Source organism: Solanum verrucosum, unplaced genomic scaffold, assembly GCF_900185275.1.
Source record: "Solanum verrucosum unplaced genomic scaffold, falcon-dt-bn FXZP01000261.1, whole genome shotgun sequence".
NCBI classification, from domain to species: Eukaryota; Viridiplantae; Streptophyta; class Magnoliopsida; order Solanales; family Solanaceae; genus Solanum; species Solanum verrucosum.
Genome location: NW_026019969.1, coordinates 9910474 through 9937387, shown reverse-complemented (window position 1 = coordinate 9937387; position 26914 = coordinate 9910474). Strand labels below are relative to the sequence as shown.

General features: G+C 35.0%; 3 protein-coding genes and 1 pseudogene across 3 annotated transcripts; 3 read left to right on the top strand and 1 right to left on the bottom strand.

Moving 5' to 3' along the window:
- Positions 1-742: 742 nt before the first annotated feature.
- LOC125816182 (mitogen-activated protein kinase kinase kinase 1-like) lies at positions 743-7415 on the top strand. Its single transcript, XM_049495771.1, has 9 exons — positions 743-2141; positions 2570-2648; positions 2730-2792; positions 3057-3214; positions 4345-4417; positions 4630-4689; positions 5688-5798; positions 6429-6643; positions 7004-7415. The coding sequence occupies exons 1-8, from the start codon at positions 895-897 to the stop codon at positions 6618-6620; spliced, it is 1983 nt and encodes a 660-aa protein (XP_049351728.1). The 5' UTR covers positions 743-894; the 3' UTR covers positions 6621-6643; positions 7004-7415.
- Positions 7416-8774: 1359 nt separating this feature from the next.
- On the bottom strand, positions 8775-11675 carry LOC125814992 (kinetochore protein NDC80 homolog; annotated as a pseudogene).
- Positions 11676-13731: 2056 nt separating this feature from the next.
- On the top strand, positions 13732-19156 carry LOC125816184 (WD-40 repeat-containing protein MSI1). Its single transcript, XM_049495773.1, has 6 exons — positions 13732-14231; positions 15634-15960; positions 16398-16550; positions 17327-17451; positions 17587-17682; positions 18650-19156. Exons 1-6 carry the CDS (start codon positions 13887-13889, stop codon positions 18876-18878), a joined length of 1275 nt encoding a protein of 424 aa, XP_049351730.1. The 5' UTR covers positions 13732-13886; the 3' UTR covers positions 18879-19156.
- Positions 19157-25406: 6250 nt separating this feature from the next.
- Positions 25407-26814, top strand: LOC125816186 (uncharacterized). Its single transcript, XM_049495774.1, has 2 exons — positions 25407-26534; positions 26647-26814. The coding sequence occupies exons 1-2, from the start codon at positions 25451-25453 to the stop codon at positions 26649-26651; spliced, it is 1089 nt and encodes a 362-aa protein (XP_049351731.1). The 5' UTR covers positions 25407-25450; the 3' UTR covers positions 26652-26814.
- Positions 26815-26914: the final 100 nt, after the last annotated feature.

Below are 26914 nucleotides of genomic sequence, written 5' to 3'. Positions count from 1 at the left end.
TAGGAATAATTTTACCAAAGATCCTTTTGGCTAGAATAGTAAAATAATATATTTCACACTATGTTATTTTATCTTTTTCAATATTTTTATTCTTTTAATTAAAAAATGAAAAGATCAGTGTATTTTAAAATAAAAAAGATATTATAGACTTTTAAAATTTTTGATCAAATTTTCTGGCCATTTAGCATTATCCTTTACCAAAATCACCCTTATTAAATATAGGTCATCTAAACATTGAAAAATGAAAACTACTATTTAATAACAATTCTAAAATAGACATAATATGATAAATTATTCATTGTATTTATAAATTGGATAAGTATTGTTGGACATCCGAAATAGTACTCCCTTTATCTCTATTACTTGTCCATTTTTTTTACTTGACACACATATTAAGAAAATAATAATTGACATAGTATGTACTAATAGAATTTTAAAATCAATTTACTTTAAAATTATTAACTTTCTAAATAAAGTGAAGTTATAGTAATAGTAATAAAAAAATATTATGTTTTATTGATTTGTCAAAAATAATAAATAAAATGTTAAAATTAGACAAATAAAAAAGGGTAAAATAAATAAATAGAGGACAGAGTAAAAATGAAGACGAGCGTGAGACGAAGATATTATTGGAAACTCTCCGCAGACCGCTTACGTGGCACCGCGTGAGGATTGTTGAATTATTTTTCGCTCCGCGCTTCACTTAAAAACAAACAAAAAAAAGTTGAATGAAGAGCAAGAGATGACAAATAGCAATCAACTCCACTGTTTTGACAAATGCAGTCACCGCCGTCTCTTCTGAATTCCTCTTTTTTCCTCATTCACCATTTCTCAGGTAAAAATAAAGTCTCTATCTCTCTCACATCTCTATGTGTGAAAACTGAAAATTGAGGGATGTATGCGAAGCAGAAGAAGCTAAGGCCTCGACTTGACCGGACAAATGCCCTAAAAAACGTCGATTACGACGCTTCACAGTCGGTTCCGTCTTCGCCGTCGTCGTTAAGAGATCAACCTGCTCACCGGACTAGGTCGCTTGACCTTTATCCTGTACCCGACTGTACAAGTTTCAGAATCGACGGTGCTGCTGGTGAATTCGACACTATTTGCCGCTCTCTCGGGCTTTCTCCTGAAGACTTTGCGATTCCGGTAGCTGCGTGGGAAGCTGGGAAACCTTGCTCTCGTTCTGACAGGTTGCGCAGCACCAGGTTTTCTGATATTAAGCTTGAGGACGCGAATGAACTGTCTGATAGTGTTAGAACTGCTGTTAGGGTTACAGTTGACGCTGAATCGAACTGCCGGTTAAATAATTCGCCGGAAAATGTGATTGAGGTGACGATTAGTGAATCGGATGTAGAGACTGAATGCTCTCACTCTGACTGTTTCGGCTCCGAGGATGAGCTTGAGACTGCTGATGAGGTTAGAAATGGTGTTAGGGGTATTGTTGGCGGTAAATTGAAGCACTCATTATATTCATCACCTGAAAATTTGATCAAGGTTAGGGTTAGTGAATCAGAGGACGATAATTTGCCAACGGATGTGAAGTGTGGAATTAAGGGTTTTAGACCACCAAGGCTGGCTCCTCCAGCGACAGACGTGGACGATTTCACATCTGCTTGGGATTTTATCAAAAGTTTTGGTCCTGCCGATGATGAAGGTATGGTTTCGCCGTTACCTGATGAGAGCACTGCTGATGACATACTTGTAAACGAACAAGTAGAAGAGATTGCTAAGAACGAAGAGCGTAGAGAGGAGTTTGTAAGAAATGCTTCACAAGTATCAGAGTCTTCTTCGGAAATATCCACTGATAGAGATAACGACTCCTCAGTCTCGAGGACAGAAAATGATGGAGCTTGTGAAAAGCTATTCGAGCAAGGTGTAAGAGATGCTGCTGAAAATTCTAAATCACCTAGTGGTGATTCCTACAGCCTGATATCAAAGACAAGCTCCAAGTCACCCACCGGTGAATCCTATGACGTTATCTCGGAGATGAGCTCTAAGTCACCGAGTGGTGATTCATATGCATTGATTTTGAAGCCTGTACATTCTGTTTCTCCAAATGGTTCCCCCAGTATAAAATCTTGGCAGAAGGGCGACTTACTTGGGAGTGGGTCATTTGGAACAGTGTACGAAGGCTTTACCGAGTAAGTGATTACATTTTACATCTATCCAGACTGCGATTTTGATACCAAGTAAATATGGATTCTTTGGTCTGCCCTTTGTTCTGTTGCATTTCTTGATTCCTTGCATTTTCAGATAGACTTCGTCTCCTTACCTGCATTCCTTTTAGCTATATATATATAATTTATATGTAGAGACAGAGGCACCAGGACAAATATGTGTATCTGTAGTATACATGTGTGTGTGGGTGGGGTGGTGGAGGTGTTGGGGGCTAAGGTCGAGCGACTAGCTACTGCAATAATTGACGTCTATCTATCTCACCATGTTCCTTAATACTCCTATAGAGGCCGGCAGAAAGAATGTTGTACTCATCTTATGTGTGTGCACATCTTATTCTAGTAGAAAAATATGTTTCTTTTCTTAAGTTCTTTACTTGTTCTGCTGCGTGCAGTGATGGATTCTTTTTTGCCGTCAAAGAAGTTTCGTTGATTGACCCAGGAAACCAACAAAGCCTTTTTCAACTTGAACAGGTATTAGTTGGCCATTTCACTACTTGTTTTTTTGGATTTTGTTTTTCCCTTATTCTCCCTACACCTTGTTTGTTTGTGCAGGAGATTTCTCTTCTAAGTCGTTTTCGACATAGAAATATAGTTCGCTATCATGGCACAAACAAGGTATGCTATCATAATCTGGAGTGTGCATCTTCTGCATACTTCCTCTTTGTTGTGTAAGTTGTGAAATTATAGTTCAATTGTGCTGTACACATGGACAAAAGTACTACTATTAGATATTTTGAAAAGACGGAACTCTTTGGGTCTTTTAATTGGTAACATCATCTACTAGATGAAGATCTGATGACGTGCATCTTGAACTGCGAGCTTAAGAGAATTATTCTTCTCATCCTTACTTACAAATTCACAATGTTTTTCTATATTCAGGATGAGAGCAAACTGTATATCTTTCTTGAGCTTGTTACAAAAGGTTCACTTGTTAGTATCTATCGCAAGTATCGCTTGCGTGATTCCCATGTTTCAGATTACACCAGGCAAATCTTGAGTGGGTTGCATTATCTTCATTCCAGAGAAGTGATGCACAGGTGATACATATGTTCTCTCTACCTTGCTGAGTTGTGGTTATTATTTGTCTTCTCTTGCAATCAATGGGAGCAATGTCTTGATTTGTTGACGTTGTGTGCATGTGGAACTTATCTCTCCATCACTAGAAGACCATTTAGTTGTCGTCATGCAATGTTCTAAATAAATGTATTTGATTCTGAGTGTGTAGTCCGTGACCGTGAGCATTTCTTGCTAAGAAATATCTTGCTTTGATATCATCGAACTACAAATCTCTCGCTATGTGCATGTGAAAAGGCTAAATTGTGCACCAATATGTTTTGCATCTTCATTAAGGCACCATTTGTCTGCATCAAGGCACTTGAATGAAATGTTGTCTCTAGATTTGAACACCGAATGGTCAAGACTGCTTGTTTTTCAACATAATAAATATACAATTCAAATAGAAAAGTACTCATTCCGTTTCAATTTGTTTGTCTTACTTTCCTTTTTAGTCTGATTTAAAAAAACGCCTCCTCTTTTTTGGGCACCTCTCTAAACCTAACTTTCCACATGGCGGGTTTAAGTCTATAAGATTAAAGGGCAAGATATAAAAGCCCTTTTCATTTTTTTAAACTCTGTGTCAAGGCAAACAAATTGAAATTGAGGGAGTAATTAAATACGAGAAATATATTTCTCAAAAAAAAATATGAGAAATATAAATGTAATAAATAAAATCATGGAGGGAACTCCTTACCTTTTTCAATCTAGTTGGACAAGGACCGAATCAATATGCTCATGGAGTGGTCTCATTGGGTAACTCTTGGAAGGTGTATGCAATGTGCCTATATGAGCTCATGAAAATTTGGTCCTTGCTGTATACGGAAAGGTTCGTTCCTCTGTATCTGCAAAGAAATCTAATTAGGATTTGTCAAATAAATGGTGCTAGTGTTTTGGCTTCTGTAAAAAAGAGGATGGTAGGGGAAAAGAGGATCAGTTAGCTGTCAGCCAGTCATATTTTCCTGTGGATAGGCAGAGTGGCCAAGCGACTTTTCTGTGACACTATAATATCTGTATGACTTCATTGAGAATATGGAAAGTCTCTGAGTATATTTTTATGTGATGTCATGGAAACTTCTTCTTTCTAAAACACTTGTTTATGCTCTTCTTGAAGGGACATTAAGTGTGCCAATATATTGGTGGATGCTAATGGTTCAGTGAAGCTTGCAGATTTTGGACTGGCAAAGGTGGGATAGTTGTGCAATCTGTAGTTTTTTCCTTTTCTTGGTCTTATATCAATCAACTAACTTAATCTGAAACTAGCTGGGGTTGGCTATATGGATTGTTTAAATCAGTTCCAATTCTATTCACCCTGGTTCATTACAACACCTAATAATTTGTCCTTTAGAACAAATTAAAACTACTACTTCTGTCCTGTAACTTGATATTTTATTTACAGGCAACACAATTGAATAACATCAAGTCTTGCAAAGGAACTGCATTCTGGATGGCCCCAGAGGTTTGTTTTCTGCATCACAGTTTTTCGAACTTGGAAGTCTATGATTCCTACTCTCTCAACCCCCAAAACCCACAGACCATAGATTTGATGCCTATAACTGGTTAAAAGTCATGGAAAAACAAGTGGATACAATCTTTCAGTCAGTGTTTTTTCAGTGTTTTTTTTTAAAAAATAATTGGGGACTCACTTCTATGCAGACTTAGTGCAAAATAGGGCACATAAGAAAAAAGATCCACAATAGGCATTACCAATTAGTTGTGAGTAAGGTTTAGTTCAATAGGAGTCTTCTAGTTTTCATAGCGATTTGTTGGCAAAGAACAGAAATTGTAGAGAACTTTTGGTGCTAGATAACCTAATTTTTCATACGTTGGATTGCTACGGGTATAATTGGAACGACATGGTTAGTGAGGATTCACATAGATGACCCAATTAGCTTGCGATTGAGGCATTGTTGCTGCTCTATAGTCTCACTCGGTGATTTCTTTTCCTTTCTAATTTCGTGCTGTATTGACATATATTATTGATCCATTTAATTTTTTATAATCATTTTAATGAGTAGCTATTGAGTAATTTGCTATGAAGGCTTGGGTTTGGGAAAAGAATGATAAATGCACGTTATACATGCCTATACTGTAAATGATTTGTTAAGTGTTGATGATGTTGCAATAGCTTGGATGAAGTTGCTTGTGCAATTTATGTAGCTTATGAGATACAATGTGACAATCTAGGAGTATAGTTCCATATATCTTTGCTGAAGCAAGTGTCTGTTGGTAGAAGCAGAATTCCTCTGGTTAATCCTGCCTGGGAAATTTTGTCGTTTACTTCACCCCATTCAATTTGCCATATTTTGAATGATTTCCAGGTGATCATATTTTTTCTTTGCCATAATCTATTTGCATCTTTTTCTTATTGTTGAGTTTTAGCAATATAGCAAAAGATTAAATGGGTTCAAGATATTTACAGGGTTGGCTCATAAATTTGTCTTGGAGCTATTTCAGGTTGTTAATAGGAAGAGTAATGGATATGGAACTCCTGCTGATATATGGAGTTTGGGTTGCACTGTCTTAGAGATGTTAACTGGACAAATTCCTTATTCTCACTTGGAAGGGGTATGTTATATCTCAATGATTGAATTTTCTCTATGGAAATTGCAACCACTTAACTTTATGACGTGTTTTGCTCGAGTGGGAATATGAGAATGACTTCACTAGATTCAACAATTGATCTCTTGCTTGTTTGTGTATGAATCATCTAAAATATGTAGTCTTAAGTGAAATAGGAGATTATTATGAAAATAAATTTACATTCATGATCTAGTAGTTGACAACTGCTTGTATGTTAATTTATGTATATATTTTTAACAACCACTGTAAATTTTCCTGAAAATATTCTTCTATTAGCATGGGCGGGTGTCTTTTAGTATCTTTTTCTCACTTCAATTGTAATAGATCTTCCTTAAGCTTTAAGGTGTAGGCCTGTAGCTGATCTACACATCAGAGGTAACTGCTGTTGCATGACATTGCATAACCAGTTTAAGTCTTTTATATTCTTGGAAGAAGTCTACTTAGTAATAGTACTAGTAAGCACACTGATAATTACAACAATATGAGTCCTGAATGATCTAGTTTCTTTTTGCCCAAATAATGGAACTTCATGACTAGAAAAAAAGAGAACCTCTAGGTTTCCTCAGGTTTTAAGGGTATTCACATGTTAAGATTTTATCATTGTTTGTGCAACAGATGCAAGCACTGTTCAGGATAGGCAGAGGTGAACCTCCTCCTATACCAGATACCTTATCGACAGAAGCTCAGGATTTCATAAAAAGCTGTTTGCGAGTTAATCCGAATGATCGGCCAACTGCAGCTGAACTACTAGAACATCCATTTGTTATGAAGCCACCATCAAATTTCTCAGGTCCTTTAGCGCCATAAATTCTGCTGTCAATTGTACTGAGGTAAATACCATCTGCATCTGTCAGGGTATAGGGAGTTCTATAGTTTTTCCTCCTTTCCACAAATTCAGAAAGAAAGGAAGTCTTGTGTGGGAGGGGATATAAAATTGCCCTTTTGGTGCATTTAAAAAAAACTGACTTCTTTATAAAATGAGCTTATAAGAGATTATTGAGTTAAATTTCACTCTGGGGAAAGAGAAATGTTTTTGTTTTAAGCTATTTGAACCTCACAAGTCATCAGTATTCATTGTTGAGGGGGAATTTCAAGGTCTATTATATGCTTCTCTTGTATTTAGTTAGTTCTCTTTTTTTAACCTGCCTAGAATTCATGCTAGCATTGACATGGTATGCAATTTGCTACAGTGTACTCTTAAGTCTCCAAGCTCTTGCTTTCTCAAAAAAAAAAAAAGGGTCTGCAAGTACTCATCTGATGCTTTGAGGACCGTGCAAGTCAAGGATCAATTTCAAATGAGATGCTTCTACAGGGGATTGGTTTGTGTTGCATCTAAGAAGTCTGTCAACTGAAAATTGCAAATATTTGGAGGTGAGCAGTTGAATGCTGATTGGTCATGGGTAAGTTGTAAGTAAGATTGAACAACAATGTTCATACATTGCACTTGTGCCTGGTTGTGTTCTGTCTATCCAAGATTAAAAGTAAATTGTTAGTGAAAAGATCATTATCTTATAAAGAAAATTGTATATACCAGATAAATGGTATTTCTCGGTACACAAAGGACAATGATTGCACAGTTGGAAATGCTTCTTTTGCTGTTTTTACCTGTTGTGTTAGATGTGTAACATGTGATGGACTGTTAAATTTAATGAAGATGAGTGCTTGCCAAGACACCTAAGAATCCTGGTATGATGGAAAATTACCAAAAGATTACTTAAATTTGCAAGTCCAATTCAAAAGGGGTGGGATTAGTTTGTTGATTGAGGTTTGTATTATTACTACTTTCTCTACATTACCTGACCAAAAGAACTTCTCCCATAAGTGAGGTTTGTATTATTACTACTTTCTCTCTTCACATTTGGATTCTAGTAGTTTCCACTTCTGTAGCGCAATCCCCCCACCTAATACTGGAGGTTTTGGCTGAAGAAACATTGTCCAGTTCAGTTATTTGCTAAATTGTGACTTTTCATTCTCCATCAGAATTTGAGTGGCAGGCAATTATCAGCCTGGAACTATAATAAGATGCAAAATATCAGGTTTTCAATCACTGGTTTTTTTTTAAGCCATCACCAGGGTTGTGAGCCCTTAGTGTGGGGGGGGTTAGGCTTGACCCCGACACTGGTTATGGTTCATACATTGGGAAAGAACGCTGTGGTAAAAAAAATTTGAACATAGCACGATAAAGCTTGAACTATGGACGGCAGATATTCACGAGTAAATAAGTGAGCTAATAATCCAACAACCTTAATACGCTAAATAAAGAGAACAAAAATTCAAAACTCAGCTGATGAGGCATAATAAGTCAACGCCTACTATAATTTCAATTATCATTGTCCCAATTTATATGGCATAGTTGGAATTTCGAGATCCAAACTTCCAAACTTTGATCTTGAATTTGGACCGAGAAGTTTTAATGGTAACTATGTTAAAAGTAATGTAATTCACAATTATTAACAACTTAAAAAACTTGAAAGGCATATAACGAAATTTCGGTCAAAGAAAAACTTGGTTGACGCTCGAAATTTCAACAGTGTTACATAAATTGGGACCGAAGGAGTACAAACTCTAAGAAGGTCAATCGAAAAGTAGTCTATGTAGAAAACTTGAATTGAACTGCACATTCCTTGATAAGTCATCTAAATTATCTGCTGAGAATTCAATATGCATACAGGCTGAGTGCTAACTTGATATAATGGCAGCTATGACTAGTAACTGAATGGTACTTGTAAGCAATCAACAGTGGTGGACAATACACTAAGATATCCTTCCAACCTTCTCTTATTACTCATACTCTTACAGCTCTATTTGGATTTTGGTCCAACTAAACTAGCATGGCAATACAATAAATCCATGCCTAAACAACAAACCTTGGATTACTGGAAACTTAAATCTCGTAATGTCAAATGGAAGTTAACTCACTGTTCTTTCTAACAACAATTAACAGTAGAAAAGAGTATGAGACTACCTCCTTAAAGATTGGTTGCACTCAAGCATTAGCTCCTACAGCTTCTTGTACTCATTCCTAGCTGCAGAGAGGTCCCACGCCTTCTCCTCCCATCCATTCCTCTGGTTCTTAATATCCCTTTTCATCCTTTCTGCATCCCCGGCATTATTCCCTTGCTCCTCCACCCTATTCTTCAACTCCTCGTTCTCTGCACAAATCATCTCCTTGGCTGCAACCTTAGTCTCCAAGCCTTTCTCCTTCTCCTCTAACAGCTTCTCCATCACCATCATATGCCCTTCTAACTGTTCAATCATGGAATGAAACTTCTTCACATCTTCCTCCAATGGACTCTTCGCATTCTCCAACACATTTTTCTTTGATGGCCCTTTCTTCATCGCCTCCAGCTTCTCCTCTGGAGTCTTCACGTTCCCCTCCCAAAACATTCACATTCTCAATCAACCGCTCCCTTTCTTGTTCCAACTCCTGCTTAAATTGATGTCCACTTGATCATCTTTTCCCCTGAGGTAATGCAAATAACTCTCAATAGCATAGCTCAACTCCTTATTCTCCGAAGCAGGTGGTTGAGCAGAACTCAGCCAGTTATCATCAAATTTACACAACTGAGCAAGCCAGTGAATTGCTGCGAATAGACTAGGCCAATGATGAGGTGTCCCAGCGGTGCATAATGTAGATTTGTTCAATTTCACTGGGCAATTTAAGGATTTCATTAGGGTTTGGAGTTTATCTTCTAGTTTTTGCGACTCTAATGAGGACAATTCAAAACGACAGAGGATAAATTTAAGGGTTTCGGTGATATCTTTGGCAGAAGGGAGAGGAGGTTCGAGAGGAAAGGTACGCATTGATTGTGCGCATAGCAGAGAGTTGATAGGAGCGGTCGGAAATGGGGATAGCGAAGGACCGGGAGTTTACACCGATAGATGAAGGGCGGCTACCGGCAAAGCTTGTAGCGGAATCACGGACGCCGGCAGTGCCGGCTCTACAGCTTTGAAAAAAAAGGCAACTGCCTTAGGCCCCAAAATTTGAGGGGCCTCATTTTTTAAAAATACAATAGATTATACATATTTTTTTTTAAAAATATCGCGTATAATTTGTAGAAAATATAATTTTTTCATCAAAGAGCAAGGAAATAATAGAAGTTTGATAAATTATAAATACTATGTCTCAAGAAAGATTAAATAATTGGCTATAATCAGAGGCGAATCCAGGATTTTAAGAAAACGGGTGCACCATTGCTTTAAAGATAATATCAAAAAAATTATAATAACAATAACTAAGCGAGCAATACATAAAAATTACATTACCACAAAAAATATCATCAGTTTACAATTGTACTCGACGAGACTTCATATTTTGAAAACGATTTATAATAGCATCATTACTTACATTTTCAAATATCTTCCGCTCTATCTTACAAACTAAACATCCATTCAAAAATTCTTCACCAATGCTATTCAACTTAATTAGTCACAAATTTAACTAGCAAATTTAAAATAAAATAAGAGAATCGCATATCTTTCACAATAAAAAATAAGGGAATCACACCCTTGAAAGTTCAAATAAAATAGAGGAATCACAATCTTTACAAATCTAACTAAAATAGAGAAATCACACCCCTTTCACATTTAACAATAAGAAAATCACACATTCATAATAAAAAGAGGACTTATGCCTCTTTTGCAATCACATAGAAGAGGAATCACACCCTTTTCACATTTAAAAAAAATAAGGGAATCACACCCCTTTCACATATAAAAAAAAAAAGGGAATCACACCCCTTTCACATTAAAAAAAAAAAAAGGAATCACACCCTTCAAAATTGATAATATAATATGAAACACATTCCCTACAAGTTACATTCGCAAAATATGTACGTTTGAGATAATCAGTTCTTTAGCTATTGATGATTTTCTATTATAAGTAATGACAAGATTTTTTTATATGAAAACCCTAAATTAAAGTGATATATATATATATATATATATATATATATATATATATATATATATATATTTATTTATTTATCTTGTTAGTTTGTTTATTAAAAAGAGAAATCATGAACTAAAATTACCTTAAACTTTGACAATGATGATTTATCTAAATTCTTGACTTGAAGTTGGAGACTTGAAACTTCTTCTTTGTGTGGAAAATAGAAAATAAATTTGAAGAGAGGAAAAATGTGGAAAATAGAAAACAAATTTGAAGAGAGGAAAAATATTGTTGGAACTTGGAAAGTGTGTGGGAAGGAAACTTTTGAAGTCTTTTGACTTTTAAACTTTCAGAATTTAGCTTTTTCTTTCTTTTTTTTTAAATGAAAAATGTGTTTTTAGTTAATAAAAATAAATTGAAGCGAATTGGAGCTGCCTGGGATCGAACCTGCGACCTGTGAGTTGAAATCTTGCAGTGGTACCAGTGAACCATCCAGCCATTTTGAGAACGGGTTCAACAAGTTTTAATTTAATATATTCTTTAATAATTATAGAAGTAATATATCGAGTTTAGTCGGATGACCACGGGTTCGGGTGACCCAAAATTAGTACATAAATTCGCCCCTGGCTATAATAAACTTCATAAAAAATATATATTCGAATTTAAGGCCTCCATTCGGATTTTGCTTTAGGCCACCGATTTATTAGAGCCGCCCCTGGACGCCGGTGGAGAGAAAATGCCGAAGATGGCGGTGGACGTCGCCGATCCGGCACTGCTGAGTTCACACGGCGGCGTCCGGCGCATCTCTTGTCGGAAATTGTGGAAAATGCTGTTGTTGATCTGTATAGTGAAAGGTTTTCGAGTTCCCGCTTTGCAATTGAGAAATAGGTTCCTCCTTTTGGACGAATTTTGAACTGCGCGCCAAAATCAACTAGAATTATGATATACTGCCGGCTTTTTCCCCTTTTCATGAATTTAAATCATACACATAGTATTAAAAAAATATTACTAGTAAAATTATCCGCGCTTCGCGTGGGAATTTAATACCACGGAATTTATAAATAATACTTAAAATCTATCGGTCATTAAAACTAAAACACTATATTATCTTACATACAAGATTACATAGTAACAAACATTAATATTGTTAATGAAAATTATTACATTTTATCATTTATCCTTAATAACATAAGTATAAATTAATGATTGTAAAAGTACATATCGGATCTATAACATAAGCAGTGGTATCAGTGAGCCACTCAAAAGGAGAAAAATACACAAATATTTAATTGTGAAGAAAAAGAAGAGGTTCAAAATTTTCGTTATTTTAAAATGAGAGAAGATCCCTCTATTTATAGATAACAAAGGGTAGTGTGAATAAATGTTTATTGTGCCTTATCGGAAATGTTACAACTATTTGGAAAAGTTGTAATTCTTCGAAAAAGTCACAACCTTTCATAAAAGTCACTACTTTTCATAAAAGTCGCAACTCTTCATTAAAGTCGCAACTTTTCATAAAAGTCGCAAATCTTCATTAAAGTTGCAACTTTTCATAAATGTCATAACTTTTAATGAAAGGGTAAGGCTAGTTTTGGAAATAAATAAATTAAAAGGAAATTCTGGTTTGTGGTGGCGCCACGTAGGCGTGCCTAATGTTCTCTTTTATATATATATATATATATGATTATTACAACAACCGCAATGAGTATCTATATCGTGGAATTACAAAGGCTATTTTCAAAAGATACTCAAACTCGAGTATAACAAATTCAAGTAAGAAGAATAAAATGAAGAAAATCATGGAAATTATTTAGCAACTAATAAGGGAGGTAATGCAAAAGCTGCAATAAATGAATAAAAAGTTAAAAATCATAGGATAATTAAAATATAATGAACAACAAACAATGATAGATATCAAAAGCAAGAACTAATGCGACAACAAACATCAACATGCCTAAGACATTAGAAAATAAGACAACACTCCATTGGTTTATTAACCTTTTACCCCAATAAGTGGCCTCCACGTCCTCATGTTTAAGGTCGTATCCTTGGTAATTTGAAGTTAGTTGTTTTGTGTTGTGTCTAATCAATTATCACAATACTTCTTCTGCCTACTCTACCGCTTCTCGTACCTATTGTAACCAACCTCTCGTACCTCCTCACTAAGGCATCTACACATCTTTTTTTCACATGTTCAAACCATCTCAACGTTACTTTCTTTGTATTGTCTATCACAAGAGCCTGCTCTAACCTTATTTTGAATATCCTTATTCATAATTTTATTGCTAATTGTATGTCCACTCTAAATATACTATTAGAGTATAATATATTTAATTTTCATTTTTAGTAGATTACCAAATAAATTTTATGAGAGATTTATCTTACAATAACATATTTAATGTAATTTTACAGAGTACAAGAAGGTAAATATGTATGCAAATCCTACTCATTTATAATAGAATAAATCGTTTTTGATAGACTTTCAACTCAAGTAACAAACATTACAAATCATAATGAAAAAAGGAAACATTGAGAGAATAAAGGAATCAAGACATTTTTTTTTTAAGAAAACAAGACAAATCATACTAAAAACACAACAGTCTCTACGACAAAATAATATGATGATCGAAGTGCTATATACAATTAAAAAAATGGAATAACAAGAATTTTATAGATATACCATGACTATTAGAATGAAAGACCAAGTTAGACAACTTTCAACAACTCAATTAACCCTATACTTTTATTACCACATTACCTTTATTAATTTATGTTTAGGATTAGATTTTGAAAAATAATTCGAGTGATAAGTAATTAGCGCTAAGAATAAAACATAGAAAAAATCATCGTTAAATAGTAGTTGATAAGTAAAAGTGAACCGAGGAGTATAATTTATATTTACTGGCTAGAAGATAAACTTGGCGGCTATTTATGTAAAGACACCTGCAAATCTAACCGACTCGTAATTCGGGTCACAGCCCAATCTCGTCGTAATATAAAACCCTTTTAGATATCCACATATCCCGCAAAAAAAGAAAAAGAAAAGAAAATCCACTGGAAAATACCGTTCCCTCCAAATCTCTACAAACCCTCGTAAAAATCCCCAAACTCCACAAAACCCAAACCCTCACACACTCAAAACAGAAGAAGAAAAATCTTAAGGCAGTTCTTGAAATTGTTTAATGGGGAAAGACGAAGATGAGATGAGGGGTGAAATTGAGGAGAGGCTGATAAACGAGGAGTACAAGATTTGGAAGAAGAATACACCTTTTCTTTACGATCTGGTTATTACTCACGCGCTTGAATGGCCTTCGCTCACCGTCGAATGGTTACCGGACCGGGAAGAGCCGTCCGGAAAGGATTATTCCGTTCAGAAGATGATTTTGGGGACTCATACATCGGAAAATGAGCCCAATTATCTCATGCTTGCTCAGGTTCAGCTTCCTCTTGAGGATGCTGAGAATGATGCCCGACACTATGATGATGATCGGTCTGAATTTGGCGGATTTGGTTGTGCCAATGGCAAGGTTTGAATCTATTCTGTTTTATGTCTTGCTTGACTGTTTTATATGGGTTTATTGTTACTACATTTTTCTGGCTAATTTTAGTTTGAAGGTCTGAGATTTACTTGTTTTGTACTAGAGTTTAGTTGTTCTAGGACTGCCTGTTTAAGAATCTATTGAATTTTGATAGCTTTGGGATTATGCTATATACTATGTGGTCTAAAGTTTTATCAACAACACTATAACCAGTGCAGTCCCGGAGTCTGCAGTGTGTACACAGACTTACCCCTACCTTGTGGAGTTTGAGAGGTTGTTTCTGTTAAGACCTTTGGCTCAAAGTTTTCTCCTTCGCAGCTTAGGTACTAGGGAGTAGTGAATTGAAAGTTGTCAGTTCAATTCCTGGATTTTGCTTAAGGTACAGTTAAAATTTCATCAAAAAAATCACCAAAGGAAAAAAAAAGGGGCCTAGCATAATTAGTGCAACATTTTCCGACTCACCGCAGCACCAAATAAGGGCACCTAATAGGTCAATCCCTTTGGGCAGAGTGAACTCTTTGACTGACATGTTCTTATTGAAATTCTATGCGTTGTTGTTTTTATTATTCCTCTTCTTTCTGAGTCATGATATTGTTGAAATGTTATCTTCTGAAAGGACACTTGAGGCTGTTATATCATATGAATAATGATGCTTGAACTGGTTTGTAACAAAGCCAATGCTTCCGGATTTGGTTAGAGTTCTAAAACTACTGGTTAAGTTGATCCACTCATCTGAATGCAAAGATGATTGGAAGCAACATTTTTGCAGGAGAAAACTGATGAAGTTTGAATAGCCAGCTAGAACTTCGAAAAGCTTATGAGAATACCATTTATGACTATCTCCTTTTAGTGTAGATTGATGTCACTGTTATAAAAGGTACTATCCACATATAGATTCAGTGGAAAGTTGATAATGAATTCTTCTATTTATGATGAGGGCATGAAACTGTAAAATCTTATTCTCTAAAAAAAGATTTTTAAAATGGTCTGTCATTGATGCAAAGATGATTGGAAGCAACATTTTTGCAGGAGAAAACTGATGAAGTTTGAATAGCCAGCTAGAACTTCGAAAAGCTTATGAGAAAACCATTTATGACTATCTCCTTTTAGTGTAGATTGATGTCACTGTTATAAAAGGTACTATCCACATATAGATTCAGTGGAAAGTTGATAATGAATTCTTCTATTTATGATGAGGGCATGGAACTGTAAAATCTTATTCTCTAAAAAAAGATTTTTAAAATGGTCTGTCATTGCCAATTATCACTTGGAGGCCTTATTCTGATATCTTTTTGCTGTACTACTATTTCCCCATAATATCAGAGTGAACTTCTTGTCTCTGTTTCAACATTGAGTGGCTTATGTATAATGATAAATATTTCTCTTTCAGGTACAAATAATCCAGCAAATAAATCATGATGGAGAGGTTAATCGGGCTCGATATATGCCCCAAAACCCATTTATCATTGCAACTAAGACAGTTAGTGCTGAAGTATATGTTTTTGACTACAGTAAACATCCATCTAAGCCTCCTCTAGATGGTGCATGCAATCCAGATTTGAGGTTAAGAGGCCACAGTACAGAGGGCTACGGTTTGTCTTGGAGTCAATTTAAGCAAGGTCATTTATTGAGTGGTTCAGATGACGCACATATATGTTTATGGGACATTAATGCCACTCCCAAAAATAAGGCTCTAGAGGCTATGCAGATATTTAAGGTTTGCCTGGTGTTTTTTTCATGAGTCTGCACTGGATAGATACTGCCATGTTACACTGCATATCATTATCAATTTGTTGCGCCTGCTTACTACTTGTAGTTTTATCTTGTGCAAATAACTATGATTGATAAATGGAGAAGAACTTGCATGCTGTCCTATCCAGCAAACACCCCCAGGCACCTCAAAGTAAAAAAAGATCAAGTGAAGCTGAACAGCATGAGATCTCTTTATTAATATCATGTTACAAAAGTTAAACTGAAACTTCAATAGTGTCCCAACTTTTACCTCAAAGGATATTTTTGGTCGCGGCATGTCTACTATTTGCTGTCTGAAGCTTCAGTCTACCTAGCATGGACAAGAATCTTGTCTCTCGGATTATTTTCTCATTAAGCTTTTGTCAGCTTTTCTTGGTTTATTCTAATATTTAAAATGTGTAGGTTCATGAAGGTGTTGTTGAGGATGTAGCTTGGCATCTGAGGCATGAGTATTTATTTGGCTCTGTTGGGGATGATCAGTATCTGCACGTCTGGGATCTGCGAACTCCATCAGTAACCAAGCCTATACAATCTGTAGTTGCACATCAAAGCGAGGTGCGGCTTAGACTTCTTAGCTGCACTTTTCCACGTTTATGTAGTTAATAATGCTTTCCTTTTGACTAGTGGAGGAACCACTCAGATATGTCTTATTAACATAGTTGGCAGTCTTTTGATTTTCTTGCATGGAATGTGAGAATCTCGTGCTTACAAAATAATTACAGTTTTTCTTAAAACTAGAATTTGTGTTTTCCAATTTTTACCCGCACTTTTTTTATTCACATTTGTGGGTTTACAATATTGGAATGTGCAAACAAGTAGTATTGCTGTGTGAAAACTATAATGTGATGTTCATGTCTGGATGAATTTTTGTTTCGTTTTATAGTGTGGTGCCTCCTCATGTTGCTCCATTAGCTCTATATCTCCTTCCCCACCTAGCACACTGTAGAATCAGTTGATCTAGTTTTCACATAACACACCTTGAAATAAACCCTATGATATGCTTTTTCCACTCTGTTGTGTTGACTTTAGGTGCATGCTATTAACCAAATATTCTTTGAAATAACATATGATCTATTTTAATAGATATTCGATTTTGATTGCTGCCCTATGTTTGTGAAATTTGACTTTAAATGGCTTAAGGAGAAGGTCCTGCCTTCCATACTCTATGCTGATTATTAGATGTACAAAATCATAGAAGGATGATCACTACTGCACATTGCCTATTAAATGAAAAACATTTCTTAATGCAGTTATCTAGATTTTAGTATTCGTAAACAAGCATGTTTGTGTTCATGATTCTGCATGATTGACCTCCTTTCTCTTTTGATCAGGTTAACTGCTTAGCTTTCAACCCCTTTAATGAATGGGTTGTAGCAACAGGGTCTACAGACAAGACAGTTAAATTATTTGATCTACGCAAGATTTCTACTGCACTTCATACCTTGGATTGTCACAAGTAAGATGTCTTCCTTACATATACTTTTGTGGAAAATGTTGGCTCCGTCATCATTCATGTTAAATAGTATAATAGAAGCTTGTACATCTGTATTTACTGTTGCTTATCATTGATTTCCTTGTAACTTTTCTACAGAGAGGAAGTTTTCCAGGTTGGTTGGAATCCGAAGAATGAAACCATTTTAGCTTCTTGTTGCCTTGGTAGGAGACTCATGGTTTGGGATCTCAGCAGGTTACTCTTCCAGCTATCCTTACTAGTATTTTCATGATATCAGAGTGAATGTTCTGTCGGTCCAGTGGGTGCTTTTATTCTGTCTTGCTCTTTGATGTTTTGAATTTTAGTTATTCTATCTATACGTTAACACCTGCCTTATCTTGCCAGCTATAGTTCACCTATAGTTGGGATTTATAATCTCTATTCCTTCCCTCTTCTCCCACAGGGCGTCAAGCCCCTGTACTCCTTAGAAAACCACCTCATACAAAAGTGGGAAAAAAGCTATGCCATTTCATTGTCTGCTTCTGCTCATTTATTTGGAAAAACACCTTTTAATCCTAAATTAGTATTTTGTCACTTCCTTTATAGGTTGCAACTTTTGTCACCTGACTCAACATGTGGATTTGGAACTCTGAAATAGGCTCATTCTGTTGTGTGTTTGAGTCTATATTGTACTGAATTATCCTAGCATGTGAAAATGACTACATCATATGCTATCTTGAGTACTGGCAAGTGTAGAATTGAAGTTCCATGTTGATTTGTGCACATGATAATCCAGATGTACAATTGTATTATCATGTGGTCTGAATCTGAGTTTCTGATCCAAGTCTCAGTATCTGGGATTGCACTTATTCACTGAATTGTTGGGTGGTATCCAATCCATTGTTTTTGCTTTGTGACAACTTGTCGTATAGAAGTTGGACTTTGACATTATAGATATCATTGCATTGAGGATTTGAAACCATGTACTTTAAACAGAACTTTAGAAAAACTAGTTTAACCATGATATTTTCTTGTGTCAAAAAAAGCCATTTCTGCTCAGTGATACATTTAACGTCTAGGCTTGAATGCCTTTCTATGGCGTTGCATGGGATTTTTTTTAGATGATTCACATGAATCACTAGAGGTTTTATATATAATGTTCCCTTTAAGATCTGCAGGCTGCAGTAAACCTGAAATTTCACTTTTTTTAAATTTGGTGTAGGATCGATGAGGAACAAACACCAGAAGATGCAGAAGATGGACCACCCGAGTTGCTCTTTATTCATGGTGGCCATACAAGTAAAATTTCAGACTTCTCATGGAACCCATGTGAAGATTGGGTCGTTGCTAGTGTTGCTGAGGATAATATACTACAAATCTGGCAGATGGCTGAAAACATCTACCATGATGAAGATGACCTGCCTGGAGATGATGCCCCCAAAGGTCCCTAGGATTACTAATATAGCCCTTAGGAGGGTATTGTAACATCAATTAGGAGAGCCTAAAAAATATGCTTGTTCTATTTGCCCCTCTACTCCCCCACATTGTCGCGTTATTTTTTCTTATCAATTTTCCTTTTGAACTGAGCTTCTGTCTACTGCTGTGATATCTATGGCTGTTAGCCTGTTACTTTAACAACTTGTTTTTCTCTTTTAACATTTCATTTATGTATTTAGGTTAAAAAAAAATTTGTATTGGCAAATGATTTGGCCAGCTTTATACTTTTCTAGATTCTATTTCTTTTTTCCTCCATAGTTAGCTGTGATTGCTTAAAGATGAAAGCAAAGTTCATGTGAGTTGATGATGTAGTTTTATTCCTATAAAGAATAGGATTGTGACAGGCTAGGCTACTAACATGGGCATGTGACCAAAATTATATGCTTTAATATAGGGGGTGGTGATCCATTCCAGTCCCTCATCTGTAAACGTGCATAGTTTGACAGTTAACAGATTAATTAACCCACAAAAGATGGAACAAAGCCAACCCTATCTGTTTAGCCAAAAAATGATCTTTCGTTAGGTATTGGGACAAGGAACAATAATATCGAAATAAAATGTAGGATTGTTTTATTCCATCATTGGTTAGAGGTATTAGTTGGTTCCGTAGATAACTTTGTCTATTGGAATATCAAGTGTACTTTTTTTTATTTAGTCTTGCAAAATACTTCTTCCTTCTTTTGTTAACTTGTCTATTTTAACAAATTAAAAGAGATTTTTTATCCTTTCCATTGACTATTTAAATATAACTAATAAAGATAATTTAATAAAACAAACCCATAAGAATAAGGAGCCGAAAGCCTCTGGGTTTCAAGTTCTGTCCTATTGTTTTCTTTGCAAGAAAAAAGGAAGCTTTTTTTTAGATAATAATAGTCGTTTTGATAAATCGAATTTGTTTAACATTTTTTAAAGTTGAATAAGAAATTATTTATTACTCATATCTACCATTACTGTTCTAATTAATAGAGTAATAATTTAGTGAGACATTAAATTAAGGATGAATTAAAGATAATAGATAATAATCTTATGGTAAATGCTATTGTTCTATTAAATATCTTTTTTAGAGGAGGTGTAAAAGATTTAAAAATACATATACTGTTATGGATCAACCGGAATACAACAATTCATTAATTAGTTGATTTTAAAACTTGTATATTTCGTGATATTTCTTTACGCCTTGGCATATAAAGTCAATTAAATCTTTGATTTTTTTTCTTGATCATTACTATTCTCGAATTGAGATATACTTACATGCACAATCTCGTAAGATAATTACTGAAAAATAAATAAATCTCCCAAGCTAATAAAGTATAATTCTTTTTAATTACGCAATGTAAAGCGTACGTGATCCACCTCATTAAGTATTACTTGTAAATTAATAATCTATATAGTTGAATTAAACTAAATTATACGTGTGTAAGTATGTTGTCATTGTGGGTTTGTATCAGATATTAGGTAAAATTATCTTCTAAATTCGACAATATTCACCTTTTAATTCTCGTAAAAATTGAGTTATTGGAGTTGTAATTTTTGAAATTTGAAGTTGTTTTTAGGTATGCATTTTACTTGAATAAAATCTTAAGTTCTGTGAGTAGAAATCCCCAAATCTGACTTATAATATTTGAAGATCAAGTTTTCAAAAAATTGATCAAATTTCATAATCCAACAAATATTAAAAGATAATTTTTTAAAATTTAATCCAAAATTTATGAACAAACGTTTGTTTAGCAAATAGTATTGCTATATACCTCTTGCCCATGAGATAGTAATAAATAACCCTACTCAAGTAGGAAACCCCTAGAATTCTAGACTCTATTCTTCCTTTATATCTCTTAACTCTTCCATAATGTTTTAGATCAATCTACATTTCCAACTAAATTTTAATTGAAACAATTTTTTCCATAGTAGCTGGAACTTGGGACTAGAATGGCCTAGTTGATAAGAGACAAATAAAACAAAATAAAATGAGAAATCAGATCTGATAAATGATTTTTTTATTTTTTATTTTTGATGAGAAACACTTATTCTAAGTGAACTTTACGCAATACATATATAAATTGATTAGATCAATAGGTCTTGAATGCCGATTGATTAAACCAAAAGAAGATAATAAAAAATAGCAAAGGATTAAACCAAAATTTTGTTGAATTAAGGAAGTATATTATATGACTAACCTAGTTTTTGATGTTTATGTTTTGACATATTGTGCCTAAGTTGGAAAAAAAGAGAGGAGGTGAACAAAATAGACTGGCTTTCTATTTGATAATGAAATAATCGCCCAATACATAAGTAAGACGTAATATTATAAACCACAAAAAAGTGAATAATTGATTGACACTTTAAATCGATGTTTTTGAAATTACCCCAAATATATAAAAATGGAATGAGCCTTTTGGTTTCAAATACATTTCCACCAGTCTTTGGAATTTTTTTTTGAAAAATGGAGGTTTTAGATTTTATTTTTCTATTATGAATTTGTTTGTTGCAGAAATTTATCATCTTCCACTATTACACCACAACATCTTGCATTATCATTTGAAGATTTTTTTATAGCCATACAACAAAGCTAATTTTTTTATAATTTTGTAAAATGAATAATGTATAATAAAGAATTGATTTTCTCGTACAAGTTTAAAGAACATACAGTTTTTGATGTTTTTTATTTGTCTTGGCACAAAAGTTACACAAAAATGATTACTCCCTCCGTTTAAAAAAAATGACCTCATTTTCTTTTTAGTTTGTTTAAAAAAGAATGACCTTTTTCTTTTTTGGTAATATTTTAATTTCAACTTTTCACGTGATATGTTTAACGCCACAAGATTAAAGTACAATTTTATACATTTGATATAATTTTAATTTAGGACCATAAAATTCAAAAGTCTTCTTTATTTTCTTAAATTTCGTGTTAAATCAAACTAGACCATTCTTTGTGAAACGGAAGGAAAAGAGTAATTAGTTGTGCTATTTAAAATTGTTAATTTCATCTGATTTTTTTCTCGAAAAATGTGAGAAAATATTAAAATAAGAATATGCTTAGTACCTCCGGAAAATTAAAGCTGACGTGTCATTTAGCCTAGTAGTCACGATTCCCAATGTTTGATGAAACACCTCACGTCTCAAACAAATGGCAACACCAATAATCTAACCACTCATCACGTGTGGCCTTCACTCTCCACTAATAAACTAAATGCAAACTTTTGGTGATTTACTATTAATCGCGTACTCCTTCCGTCTCAATTTATATGATTTATTTAGTTGATATAAAAAAAATATTAATATATTTTATTTATTTTAGATCACAAATTTCAATTTTTTTCCATGTAATTTGATAGAAATATTCAAAACCATTAAAGTGAAAAATCAGATAAAGAAAGACAAACTAAACAACTTAATAATTATTTGATCTCTCTTTATTTTGTGCTATTTTCCCAACAAAGTCAAACTATTTCGTTTATCATTATCTTTATTAATGGTTATGGGTGATAAAATCACTATCGTTATTAATGCTTATCATGATCCTGACCATTATTATCATCTTTCGCAATTTCACATTTAAGGTCTTGAAATCGTGATTATTCGTATTCTTTTTAATTATTTTTATTTTAATTTTGACTCATCAATTTATTTATTTTAAAAGAATCATTTCAATATTTTACAAGAAAATAAAAAAAATTAGGAAGCTATCATAAAAAAATGTAAATCACATATAGAAAATAATGGTCGCGTGAATATCAGTTTCCGAAGGCGCGAGTGAAACCGCCACCTAACTGCCGTCGAGTGGAGAAAAAGAGTAGCGTAGAAATGACTCCACGAATCCCATGAATTTTCTCTCTCTACCATTTCCCCTTCTTTTTCGCTTTTTTACTTTCTCTCTCCTCCAAATCCAAAATCCCCAAATTTTTTCTATTTCATTTTTCAATGCCCGCGCTCTAAAGTGAATTCCCTCACAGATCTCTCTCCTTTTTACGAGAAAACCCTAGCTTTCTATCTCTTTCTTTCACCTTTAAGCGTCCTTCCTTTTTGTTGCCTATTCATTCATACTCCAGTTTTAATCAATTGGGTTTTTTTCCCGGTAAGAATGATGTATTTTTTTTGTTTATTTTTATGATTTTTTGAGGTTTGGTGGTTGTGGGATATATGGGGATAATGGGACAATTGATGGATTTGATAATTGGATAAAATTAATGGTGAATCTGAGATTGATGGGGGTGATTAGAAAAGGTCAAGGAGAGTCATGTGCTTGGCTTTGTTATTATGTTATTTAAATAATTGTTTGCTGTACTGAGCTTTTGAATTATTGCTATTAATTTATTCGTTTTGTTATCTGTATTCTCGCGTGATTTTGTTCTGCTGGGGCACGTTGTTTCGTGTATTAGATGCATTTTCTGAACCTGTCTTTGCTTAAGTAGTAGGTAGATAGGTGGGAGTTGAATTCTATCGGGGTGTATATATATAGATAGATAGCGTGTACTTTTTTGCTGCTCACAATTATCATTTTTTGGATCCAGATTCGCTCTAAACTCAAGGTGGGTATGAGTCTTTGCCTTTTCTTTTTTGATCAATTTAGCTTGATGGTCTGTATAATGTGAATATGTCTTCATTCTTGGTGTTTGGATATCTGTTGTTGTGAGGTGTTTTTCCCAACTGGGTTGTTGGTTGATTTTTCTGGGGAAACGATGGATGGAGGTCAAATTGGCTGGTTGTTCATCTGAATTACAATTTTCTAAGAAGATTCTGTCTAAGCTAATGCAAAATTTGATCTTTATGTGTACGGGTAACATCTGGCTTTGGTATATTTGAATGTGATTGGGTGGTCTGATCATCTTTTTGATTTTGATAAGAGGTGTTCCTATGGCTCTTAACAGTGTCTGGATTCCCCAATTCTAAATTCTTCAGTTTTCCCTCTTCATCTGGTCGTACTTTTTATGGTAGTCTGATTATCATTGTTATAATTCAATTGATCAGATTATTAATGAGTGTGTGATTTGTTGGCGTTTGAGCTAGAATCAGGGGGGCAGTTCACTTATGATCAGATCTGTAGCTTTAAGAGTTCCAATTTTATGCTAGGAGCTGACATTTGCTTGAGAGGTGTAGAAATATTTCTTTTTTTCCTTTCTGAAAGATGAAGATTTATTGAGTTGCAGCAAATGGGTTGAACATTTAGGCGTCGCATGTTAACTTTTCAATAATTGTTGATCAGGGTCTTATTTTTACACACAGGCACATGTATATTTTTACGTATTAGCTACTCCCTCTTTTTTAATTTATGTGAACAGTGAACATATTTCCTCTTTAGTCCGCTTAAAAGAGAATGTCCCTCCCTAAATTTGGAAACACTTTGATTTAAATTTCCATGTTTCCCTTAATGAGAAGTTTTTATAGCCAAACAAATGTTATGACATGTTTAAGACCACAAGTTGGTAAAGTTGTATAGCCACACAAATGTTAGGGCATGTTTAAGGTCACAAGTTCAAAGGTTTTATTTCTTTCTTAAAGTATGTGCCAGCTTCACATATAATTGGAAGTACAGGGAGTTGACTAGTGAGGTCCTCCCATAATTCATGTGGTGGTGGTGGTGTGTGTGTGGGATAATATACCATCAGAGACAATTCCTCGTTGAGTTGGATTGACTTTCTGTGCATGTTGAGGAAGTCTATATTTGTCCTGATGCGAATGGAAGTTCTCCGCTCTGTCTGCCGCTGTTTAGTCTTTTTGGCATGGAGCTGTTTTTTTCCTTGGTCTTGACTTGGTTTTGAATCCTTCACTACTCTTTTATTTGAGGGTGGAATTCGAGAATTTTAAGTTGATGACTCCTGAGCATAAAGTAAAAAGAAACAGATAGGATGACAGGGAAGGAAGGATAGTAGCAGCTGGGTTGCTTTATTTCATTTCCTAAGTTTTTTCCTTATCTTCACTCTTCTGTGATCAAATTCAATTAAATGTATTTGCCATTCCTAGGTTTTTTCATCAGGGAGAATAGGCCCAGGGGGTTACTCTCCTGATGCCTCTAATCATTCTCATAAAGTTGGTCTGAATGCATGTCAAGTATTTTTACTTACCAACATATTATGGGCAATTACCCAGTTATGCCGACTCATAATTCTAAAAGATAGGTCTAAGTTGCTTTTTGACTAGATTTAATTTATAAAACTTTATTTTCGTAATCAAGTCATTGTGAAATTTGACTATGCTCTGAATATTAGCTTCAGATAGAGCTTAATTGATACAAATTATTCATATAGCTAAGCCCAAATACTTTGGGATTGAGGTCATAGTGGACTGGTATGATGTAGTATTGAATTACCAGACTGCATGATCTCTCTATTAGCATAGGGCTCTTTATCCTGCAGTTTAGTGATGGATCTAACACCCCTTATTATTTCCTCTTTTACTCTCTCGCGTAAGGTCTATCCTACTCTTCTTTCCTTCTTGATCCTCAGATACCGGATGTGACTGCTCTCTCTTTCTAATTTAATGCAATCATGCTAAATTATTGATGTTCTATTCATGCAGATCTGTTTAGGAAATGGCGAAAGGGACCACAGGACGACGTAGGAATGGTTCTCGACGATGCAGGGCCACCCCATACCCTTTGCCATCTGCTAACCATTCTGAACTTGTTCACCAAAAGAAATGCTCTAAAATCTTTGAGAAGAAAGACTGGGAAGATGCAACATGTTCTGTATGCATGGAATATCCCCATAACGCTGTGCTTCTCCTGTGTTCCTCTCATGACAAAGGTTGCCGCCCCTACATGTGTGGAACTAGCTTGCGCTATTCTAACTGCCTCGATCAGTACAAGAAAGCCTACACTAAAGCAATACTGCCAGATAATAATCAACCTGTGCAGGGTGATAATGATACTCCAACTGCTGAACCATTTTCTACTTTGCCTTCTGAGAAAAGCGAGGTCTCAGAAGTTGCTTGCCCACTATGTAGAGGCCAGGTGAAGGGATGGACTGTGGTTGAACCTGCTAGAGAATATCTAAATTCGAAGAAGCGTAGCTGCATGCAGGATGATTGCTCGTTTGTTGGAAGCTACAAGGAGATACGAAAACATGTTAAGGCAGAGCACCCCTGTGCTAGACCACGTGAGGTAGATCCTCTTCTTGAACAAAAATGGACAAGGCTTGAGAGGGAACGAGAGAGGGATGATGTTATCAGCACTATAACTTCTTCTATGCCAGGGGCTGTGGTTTTTGGTGATTATGTGATAGAAGGAAGTCATTATGGTTTTGATTCGGATGATGAAGAGGGTTTTGATGCGAATGAGATGATGAATGGGAATGAAGGTTTTGGAATGGGCATCGATCGCAACTTGATGAATGTGTTTCTGTTTTTGCAGGCTTTTGGTTCAGCAGGGAATATTGGGTCAAATCGGGTTATGAGGCGGCACGAGAGAGACATAAGTGATACTTTGGATAGAGGTGCTGGTGGAGTTGACCGAAACCTCCCAATTGGTGGTTTTGAGTACTCTGATGATGACAGTGACAATAGTGGGGACGATAATGATGATAGTGGTATGTCACTAGTTGGGCGTCTTCGTCGTGAAGGTAGAGTCCTCTTGGGTCGCTCTGGGAGGAGACGAAGACGTAGAGAGGCCAACGCAGGTCGGAGATAGATGTAATTTGTGTATGTTTGAAATTGTGAAAAAAGAAATAATTATAGGTCTTAGTCTAGGATTTAACTGTGCTCTAACATTCTCATGCACATCTGCCTCAGATTGATGTTTGATACATGGTAGATTGTAGGATGGCTCAGAAATATTGGCGGGCACTTGAAGAAAGCTCAGTTTCACTGTGATTTGTAGTTTGTAATTTCCTTATTCTGTCTTTTGAACATTTATCTGTCAATTCTTGTATTAATGCAATTTCTGATGTACATTTTTCATATCTTGTTCACCTTTTCACCATTTCAACTTGTATGAATGTTATTTAGATCTGGAGTTGTTTCTCTTCTGTAAACCAGACTAGGCAAGAGCATGTCTCTA

Excerpts from the sequence above, each read along its gene's own strand:
- LOC125816182 (XM_049495771.1), top strand. The coding sequence starts at position 895 with ATGTATGCGAAGCAGAAGAAGCTAAGGCCTCGACTTGACCGGACAAAT. Across the intron at positions 3,215-4,344 it reads TCCAGAGAAGTGATGCACAG|GGACATTAAGTGTGCCAATA; the intron begins GTGATACATATG and ends CTCTTCTTGAAG. Across the intron at positions 4,690-5,687 it reads CATTCTGGATGGCCCCAGAG|GTTGTTAATAGGAAGAGTAA; the intron begins GTTTGTTTTCTG and ends GAGCTATTTCAG.
- LOC125816184 (XM_049495773.1), top strand. The coding sequence starts at position 13,887 with ATGGGGAAAGACGAAGATGAGATGAGGGGTGAAATTGAGGAGAGGCTG. Across the intron at positions 15,961-16,397 it reads AGGCTATGCAGATATTTAAG|GTTCATGAAGGTGTTGTTGA; the intron begins GTTTGCCTGGTG and ends TAAAATGTGTAG. Across the intron at positions 17,683-18,649 it reads ATGGTTTGGGATCTCAGCAG|GATCGATGAGGAACAAACAC; the intron begins GTTACTCTTCCA and ends AATTTGGTGTAG.
- LOC125816186 (XM_049495774.1), top strand. The coding sequence starts at position 25,451 with ATGGCGAAAGGGACCACAGGACGACGTAGGAATGGTTCTCGACGATGC.